The sequence below is a fragment of the Melospiza georgiana genome, chromosome 14, assembly GCF_028018845.1.
Source record: "Melospiza georgiana isolate bMelGeo1 chromosome 14, bMelGeo1.pri, whole genome shotgun sequence".
Lineage (NCBI taxonomy): Eukaryota > Metazoa > Chordata > Aves > Passeriformes > Passerellidae > Melospiza > Melospiza georgiana.
The window spans coordinates 5,268,738-5,278,033 of NC_080443.1; the positions used below are offsets into that span (position 1 = coordinate 5,268,738).

Genomic DNA, 9,296 nt, shown 5'->3' on the forward strand with positions numbered 1-9,296 from the left:
TGGCGCTGGGAGGGCCTTGGTCCCGCATCGGTCCCACTTCGTTGCCCCCTCGGTTCCCTCTCGTTCCGCCCTCGATCTGCCCGTATCCCCGCTCAGTCCCCGCCTGTTCCAGCCCTGGTGCCCCCTCGGTCCCCGGGCACAGCGGGCTGGGTTCGCTCCCGGGCCCGGAGGCAGCGCTCGATGTCGCCAGAGCCTCGGCCCCAGCTCCGGGCTGTTCCTCCAGCACGGGAAAAGCCCAGGGTCTCAGCAGTTTGTGTTCAGCGATAGTACAAGCGGGAATCAGCGAGCTGCAGGTGCTGGGCACTGACATTTAGCTTCTCGTTCTTCTTAGGGACACTCAAGTGGCAAGAGTAATTTCCTGGTGTAATGTTTGTCACCTAATCTGCAGCCAGGAATCAGTGCTCCAGAAGACTGAAGTTATCACATTCTGTATTTCTCTTTGGCATTCTCTTTCAGAATGCAGATGTGCTAAAAGAAAAGAGTACAATATTTATCAATCTCTATCTTCAAATGAAATGCTAGACAGATTTTTCAGTTGTATTCCCAGTATTGTAATAAAAACACACTAGAATCATAATTGTTGCAAGTGTCCTGCTTGTTGTAACTTGAGATTTTAATACTTTTTACAAGTTTATCTGTAATATATATGATGCCCTAGGTTTTAGATTTTCTATTTTCCAGATTCTGTGCTGCTTTACTGTGTAGTTCTGAGTTTCATATTAGGGGATGGTGAGCTCTCTGCACAGAGTAGGGAGACAAAACAATTCCTGCTCCAGCTGGGCACCAAGGACAAATGATCCAAATCTCAGGCCCAAGAGCACAAACACTGTGGGCTGGAGAGAGAAAAACAAGAAGGATGGGATTTAATAACCTAAAGTTGTAATTGGACAATTAACTCCAATGTGCAAATGGAGCAGAACTGATCACAGTGACAGACCCCGTGCCCGGTCGTGCATTTTGGGACCATTTTTGTTCACCTTGGGTGGAGCCCTGGCTGGGCTCTTGTGCTGCCTAAGGTGGATCCATTGAGGCCTTATATTAAGTACCTACTTTGTTCTTTAAATCCATCTAGCCTGTAAGTCAGCCTTCACAAGGCATCATATAGGTTTATATATCCTAAAGAACTTAGGCTTGTTAAATTACTGCATTCGCCTTCATGTTGCTGAGCAATAGCACAGATTTTGTGCCTTCAGCAGAACTGGTTTGTCTTAGTAAAAAGACTTAGAAGTGAAAAACTTCCCAAGTTAACTAGAATTAAGGAAGGACATTTGAAAACAGACCAACCCTATTAGTTTATGATGTTTCCAAGTCTACTACTCTGTGCAGCCTAAGGAAGCTGTAATGGAATAAGGGAAGAGAGACCTTGCAGCCATGTTATCCATAAGTGTGTGGAAAATCTTCACACAGAGCGCCTGCACGGCTACTTTAAGGACTTGGTGACAGAAGAGCAACATAGGATTGAACTAAGACAGACAAATATCAAATTAAAGTCAAAATACAAGGTATTTTATTTTCAGATGGGGCTGCAGATTGTACACTGCTCACTATCTTTGGGGTTCAGAATGTCCTGCAGCATGGCCAAGCCATGAGACTTACGGAAAAGGTGAGGCACAAACATTTCCTATGCACCTACATTGCATTACCAACTCGGCACCTTAAAATTTTGGTTTTGCTCTTTTAATGGAAGTTTATAGCTGGAATTGAAGATTTTTTTAATTGTTGAGAAGCTCTGAGTAGAAGCAAATATTCCTGTTAGGTACCTGTGGTAGGTAGATACCTGAAACCTGGCAGTGGAAGAATGTGCATGTACTTACATTTAAATCTCTGAAGTATTCATTATAGTCAAGAGCATATCCAACCACAAATTTATCTGGAATTTCAAAGCCTGTATCTGCAAGAAAATACAATTCTTTTTATAATTCAGTGGTGTAAGTCGCTTTTAAGTGCACAGTTGGTATTCAACACATACTTGAGCTGAGAGTAAAAGGCATCATCTTTTTCATTAAGGTCTTAAGAGAATTATTTTTATTAACAAAATAATTGTTTAAAACTTAGTTATGAGTTAGTCCTGGGAAAGGAAAAAAGGAGTGAGATTTTACTTGAGTGAACGTAGATGAACTGTGATTCAGTAGGACTTTTCAGTTTGGAAACAAAGCAAGTTTAATAATGCCAGATGTCAAAACAAATACCCTCTGGGGTCAAAACAGAGCAAAACACAGTTGAAGCTTGATCCTGTTTCTGCTATCTAAATATTTAAATTTGTATATCAAGTAGCTAAATCTGCACTCAGGAGAAAAAAAGGTGATCATGAGGCCTCAGGATAGTGTAGTTGGTCATTAGTTCACAAGTTTTTATATAGTTTCTCCCCATTTCTCTTGGCCTTCATGAAACTTATGTGCCAGTTTTCAGATGTGCTGCCTGAAGTGAAATTCCAAGACTGTGTTTTGGAAAATACAGAAAAAAAATGCTAGAAAAACATGATACTCACAGTCTGGTCTGTAGCCTGGACTCTGACTTGTCCTTTTAACAAGGAGACTGTAAGGCAGAGCAGAGAAGGTTGGTTTTTAAAATATGTCTTGCTCTAAGTTGTAGGTTTCCCTTCTGCCATGCCTCTCTATAAGGTTCTAAAATCGTGCACTTAAATTAAAACATGTGAGATTATTGCACAGAAAGAAGTAGTGTTCAGCCTTGTAGTGGAGGGAGAAGCAAAGGCTCTGATCTTTCTGTCTGAGTGGCTCGACTTTGCATTCAGTTCCCTTCAGTCCTGTGTCTCAGCTCTTTGCCCTTCCATGCAGCAATGGACACTAGGATAGCACAGAGGGGGAAGCATGTCCGAGTGGCTGGTAATGATTTTAGTGGGGAGGGAGGGAGAAAAGGACAATTTATCCCGCAAAATTACATCTATTCCTGCTTTGCCTGAGCACTTCAGAAGAAACTGAGAACCTCCTGGACAGTCACTAGGAGGACTGTCTGAAGAATTGATACTTAAAGCAACTGTTTTTATAAAGCATTGTGGTTACTTGAGAAACACAGGGATATTCCACAAAATTTCCTTTTAGACATGTACTAAAAGCAGATCTAGAATGCTACTTGAAGTCATCTTCCCAGTGCTGACAGACTCTTAGATTCTGGAAACTTCTGTGGTTGAGGATATTAAGAAATATTCTCAGTGTTGTCATTCTAGTACTGAGGCACCTTGAGGTGATGTTATAAAACTTATGGAAAGAGATAAATTTCCTTCAAACATAAAGTAAGAAACAAGGAATCCATCAGACTTTATAACTGCATGGAAAGAGCCATAAAACCTTTTTTTATTAATTTGAGCAGTGAAGATTGTAGTGCACAGGTAAAATTCCCAGTTTAAGATACACTTAATTTTTCAGCAGCTGAATAAGGATTACTTTCCTGCATTTGCTTCCTCACCCCCAAACTTCAAGCCAAACAAGCACCTGTCAGCATACACTGACTATTCACCCAAATGATTTGAATATGTTAGTTAGTGGCTATATCATTGTACCTTACAACTTTTACCATCCTTGGTTTCTTGTCTTTTATTTTTGAAAGCAGTGCTTTCATTGTTCTACCAGTCTCAATAATGTCCTGAAAGAGATAAAAAAATAACTTATCTTTCAAGTTTGAAAGGAAAACCAGACTGTCAGTGGATTAAATTAGAGCATAACAACCTGGCAGCCCAGTAACATAATTAATTATTATTTTATGTGTAATATGTATTAATTTGAAAAGAAGGAAAAAAAATTCCCTGTCATTCCACCCCTTGTTCAGTCATACTTACCTCTACTACTAACACGTTCTGGAAGAGATTACATAGGGAAAGAAGGAAAGAAAAGAAAAGAAAATACTTAAATGCCAATTTTCTGCAAATTATACGGCCAAGAAAAGCACACTAAACCCAAACCCTCAGTTACAAAGAAGTTGCATTGATTTTCAGAGGAGATTGTTACTTTTACTAATGACTTTACTTTGGTGCTTTCCAAAGAGTCTTTCTCTATTTATGAAAGTTTAAAATGTGATGATAAATGCATCTGTGTCAGGTCTATACATTGCTCTATGTATAGCAGTAGTATTCTAGAGCCACACTGAATGAGTCAGTTTAATAAGGTTCATTTCTGGGCATTCTGGGATTAAAATGGGGAATAGGATCTTTGGAAGCAGTCATCACTGATCACTTCAAGTTTCCACTGAGATCAGTGGGAATTATTCACTGTTTCAAAGCCCAGCAATTTAATTCAGTGTTAAGTGGCTGGAAGTATGCAGTATCAAAATCTTAATAAATATGGATTTCATGGAAAATACACAAGAACAGTTGTTTTCCTTTAAAAGCTGAAGATGCTAATTCATACCTTCCCATTTAGTGTAGACGGTTCCTCTCCGACAAAACTGATTTTTTCTGCAGGTGAATCATTCTAGAAGGAGAAAGAAGAGATTGAAGTCACATAAAGCATGTCCAAAAGTGTTATGTATTTGTTTGAAAGGTGTGCTGCTCTTGCTTTTTGCAAGAGGAGGGAGTTTGAGATCTGCCCCTGGCTTTGTCATGTTGAGTATTCTGCTATATGTCTATTCCAGTGAATGTGTAATATCCACCCTTTGGGGAAGATCAGTAAATCAGTTCCCTTTTAGAACGTAATTTGAACAGAATATAGGCATAAACTCAATTTTTGTATGCATAAACTCAAACTACCAGTATTTAGAATGCCAGTCTATGGACAGAGTCAACTTTCCAAAGAAAAGAAAGTTCCTTACACAGTAGCTTTTTATTCTGACAAAATCCACGGTAACAGGAACAGATTTATCACCATTTTGATTTAGTGCTTTGATACGGTCCAGCAAATCGGCAAAGAATTTATAGCCTCCCTTAAGGACACAGAGTGCAACAATGTGATGACTTCCCATGTCTTGCATGATATCTCTAGCCAAACGTTCTGTCCTGTGAGAGAAAAAAAAAAAAAAAAAAGAGTTTAAAAATTCTCGTCTTGCTGTTTTGTTTTTATAGCTAGCAAATTGTTACCAAAGCAAGTCATAGGAAAGTTAGCTACATATTTGCACAGCACAAGCTGATTTAATCAATAAACCTTAAAATTGCAGGATAGGTGGTCTTAAAGATATTTGAGGGAACATGGAAGCTTAACTGAGCTTGCAGAGGAACCCTCTCCATAAACCCCCTCTTGTACTAGATTTTAGGACAGAAGTGTTAGGCTGCAGGGTTTCCATGTTTCTCATGGGCTGCACAGGGCAAGGACCTTGGTCTTTTCATTTGGAGGGACAAAAATTGGCATCACTGTCCCTGTTCTTTTCTGTTTACCCTCATACCTGTCCAGGATGAGTCCATGAGGAATGAAGACTCTTTCTAAATCTTCTTCATAATGCTTAGGAATGCAAAACAGATTTTTGTTGTAGCCACTTTCCTCATCTCTTATCTGCAAGGGAAAGGGAAGTAAGTCTAAAACTAGCAACAAAGTCATACGAGAAAAAGCTTCCAGTCTCTGATAGTGTGAAGAAAAAATTCCTCCACCCCAATAATGTGTCAAAATAAAAAATATTTCTGAGAGTTTTTGATCTTTCTGCTAGAACTGTTGACAATCTCATAACTCAGGAGATGGTGGCTGAGTTGTGAATGGAGTTATGAATGGATAAACAAGTAATTTGCCCCAGTCATTATGAGATACATTCTTGGCCATCATCAACTCCTTTAAAAAGCCACCCAAAACAATAACAACCTCTCCTCTTGTTCCATTTGCTGTTCTGCAGAGCTCAGCTGCTTGCTTGTGTGGTAGACAAGTGAAAATTAAAACGTAAGGCAAAGGAGATTGGGATTACAGGTCAGCATGTGACTTTGAGGTGCTGCTCTACATTGATCATCATTTTCCATTCTGTAAAAGAGAAAACTCTGCTTCCCAAGCATGAATTCACAGCTGAATTTTCGACATTCCATCCATTAGCTGTCTCAGAGGACAAGGGAGATGGCTCACCCCAAAGGAGAAGCTTTGGCATGGCAGTGGGAAGAGGGGAAGCTGCAGAGCTGGGAAGCTGTTGTGCTGTTTGCCTTTGGAGCAGAGTGCTCCTCATTGGGGCTGGCCAGGGCTATGTCCCACAGATCTGGGCCCTAACCCTTTTTGCCTCCAGGGTTTCACATTACAGTTCTTTATTCAACATGCTGATTTCAGGCTGTTGCACCCAGAGATATCTGTGTGTCTAGAAGATCCATAATCTCCATTTGGGTTTCTCTTCTGGCCCCAAACAGATTGGTGTCTTTGGATTCTACCTCCCTTCAAGACCTAGATGAATGCTTTGTTCATTTACAATGTGGTAAAAAACCAGGCAAGAAAACATATAAGGAAGTAGAAAAAAATGTGAATAAGATTAATATATAAGTTTTAGAAATAAAGTTGAAAAATCCCCTTAAATGAGGTTTTGTCACACCTGATACTGCCCTGCTGTTGTTAAAAATACAGAACTAACTGAAAGAAAAATTCAGAGCTGGCTCAAAGCTTCAACAGTGGAAAATAGGTTATCTACATACCAGTTACCTTTCACCAAACTCAGTAAAACATTTTTCTAAAAGCTCAGAGCTATGGATTCATCAGTAATAACATAAAGTATTGCTAACAACAACTTAACACCTGCAAACTCTTTAGACAGATGAATTGTTTTTAATTCTCCTTTTCTTTGGCATAGGAGAGATAAGTGCTTAGGAAGAAAAGAAGAATGAACTGTAGAAAACAGTAGTAGGTTATTACTTGCAAAACTCATGGCAGCCAAAAATGAAATAACCAATTACTGCCATTTATTTTAAATTGGCCATGAATAGCTTCCTGCATTTAAAGCTAAAGATAAAACTGGAGACAGGTGTTAAAGGAAGTTTCAGAGAACAGATCATAGTAGCACAAGGCAGTGGATATAGAAGCTGATCCTGACTGGACTAAGCATATTCTGCAAGTACTCAAAACTGATCAGCCGTAATGCTCCAAGAACACGCAGAATGACCTCGCAGCTGGGCCCTGGGTGGGTGGCAGCAGTTCTGTTCTGCCTGGTTTTGTTACTATTTTCTTCATGGCTGAAGTCAGTGAAGTGAAAGCATAAGTGCAGGATTGGTTTTAGATCAGGTTTGTTCGTGCCTCATTGATTGTGGAGAGATGCTGGGATCAGCTGGGTCAGGCTGTGCCACAGCACTGAGAGCAGCTTTAGTGAGTGCAGAACTGCTCATGGCTTGGTGTTCAATTGACCCAATGCAGCTCCAAACTGCCCCATTTCTGCCTCTGGGAGGTTGCTAGTGGTGAATACATGGGCAGGATATGAGATTCTGACTTAATTAGAAGCATTGGTCAAAGACAATGATTATTTGAGACTATAGTAACACATAAATATCATTATAATTTGAAGTATCAAAAAAAAAAAAAATAAAAGCATCTTTAAGGATAGTCACTGACACCAGTATAAGAAGTGTCCTTTGTTTTGTTGTTGGGTTTGGTTTATTTTGTCTCCAAGATTCCCACGTCTATGGCATTCTTCTTAACTGCAGCTTAAACACAGTGATAATTCTCCCTGCAATTTTTAGCAGCTTCTTTTGCCTAATTGTGATACTGATTGCAGTATTTAATGGACTTCAGCTTTACAATCTGCTTTTGCAGTTATAAATGCACAGCATTTCTCCTGCACAGCAAGTTAAAGGTCAGCCTTCTTGCCAAAGCTGGGCTTCCTGCTGCACTTGGTGAGTGACACCACAACTGCTTCAGCTCAAATGAGGGATGAGTTTGTCTGTGTGGATGTCAGTGTGAAATTAAAGGGTAATCTTGAGGCATAAATGTGTGAATAGTCATTACTGCTTAAAGCTACTCCAGCAGTGCAGCTTTGTAGCTGTTACTTGGTTTAACAACTCTGCTCATTGTGAGTCTTTGGTACAAACAATATCTGCTACAACAATATCCTCTGTGTGAAGCATTTTTTAAAGCCTAATGAAAGGTTCAAAACCAGAACTTTAAGGATTGCATCAGTTTGAACACCCCATCACCACAGCAACCTGCCTTACAGGCTCACTAAAGCCTTTGCATTGTTGAATGTTGCCTTGGCATATGCTGAATAATACAGTGACAGCTCATAATAATAAAGCAATCTACTAAACTGTCGTGCAAAATCATTAAATTTTTGAATAATGAGTTTATAACTTGAGAAATTAGTTATTTAATTTAGTTTCAGTCTCATCTGTTCAATTACTGATGTAAGTTTCTGAGTTTAAGTGGAAAAAAACAACAAAATTAACTACAGCAATTTTGTACAGTAGAGAAATACATAACTATTATTTTGTCAGCACAGAATGAAAGAATATGAATATAAAGTCAAATAATGTCATGCATTTGTAAAAAAGTGAGTCTATCAAGATGTCTTTGCTCTGAAAGCCATCTTTTATGCTGAGTAAATGTGAGAACCAAAGCCTTTCATTAGTCAGTATTTCCAATGTTCTGCTATTTTTGCTGGAGCTGACCTTTCCCCCCCAGCCAAATCTCCCTTCAGGCACATAACCAAACACAAGGACATTATGCTTTCTTACCTGCAGTCCATGAGCCATAATCCCTCTTTGAAGGATGCTCCTGCAGAATCAGTTGGTGTTATTACTGCAGTTTGGCTGGCTCTGTTTTAATCTTCCAGTCAGACCATGACTTGCTTCTAAAAGGTCAAAATTGCCATCTTTCCTGCAGGAAGCATTACTTCCTCCTGCTAATGCACTGACATCACAATCCCAGGTTCTTACCTAATCAGATTAACCAGAAATAAAACGAGCTTGAGCCCTGCTGTAACCAATCAGAGTAAAGATGTGGGGAACGAGGGAGATGCAAAAGAGAAGCTCAAGAATCAAATTAATGGGAAGGACTAGGTAGAATCTGAGGTGGGGTTTTAACTGAAAACACACATCAGATGTTTGGTTGGAGCAGGTGGTAAATGAGTGGTGTGTGTGTAAAAGGTGAGTTTGTATACCATTTTCTTACAGTGTTTGTTTACACAATCAATGGTTGTGACAAAGTCCATGTCTTTTAAAAATTCAGGTTATCACTTGCTGTCAGAAAATGTCAGTCAGAAATAAAGCAGATTAAACAAAGCATATTTTTAAAAGGGCCTTGAAGGAGAGGTCTGCAACTGCTGAGATGGGGTGAGCCTTGTCTGTCATTCTTCCAGGTCATCCTTTCATAAAATGAGAGGGTAGCAGTTCTAGTAACATGCTTCACATCATTTAAAATCAAATCATGCTGATATGTCCTGTAATCTGATTAATCTACCAAACTGCA

General features: G+C 39.5%; 1 protein-coding gene across 1 annotated transcript; it reads right to left on the reverse strand.

Annotated features, from left to right (window-relative positions):
* Positions 1-420: 420 nt before the first annotated feature.
* On the reverse strand, positions 421-8,581 carry LOC131089426 (hypoxanthine-guanine phosphoribosyltransferase-like). Its single transcript, XM_058034170.1, has 9 exons — positions 8,564-8,581; positions 5,329-5,435; positions 4,762-4,945; positions 4,362-4,424; positions 3,794-3,811; positions 3,518-3,600; positions 2,489-2,535; positions 1,815-1,891; positions 421-468 (listed from the first exon to the last, which is right to left on the reverse strand). The coding sequence occupies exons 1-9, from the start codon at positions 8,579-8,581 to the stop codon at positions 421-423; spliced, it is 645 nt and encodes a 214-aa protein (XP_057890153.1).
* Positions 8,582-9,296: the final 715 nt, after the last annotated feature.

Bases quoted from the DNA above. Each gene is read 5' to 3' on its own strand.
- LOC131089426 (XM_058034170.1), bottom strand. The intron at 4,946-5,328 runs GTATGAGGGTAA...TTTCTCTCACAG, and splicing joins CATGGACTCATCCTGGACAG to GACAGAACGTTTGGCTAGAG. The intron at 1,892-2,488 runs GTGAGTATCATG...ATTTTCTTGCAG, and splicing joins TCCAGGCTACAGACCAGACT to ATACAGGCTTTGAAATTCCA.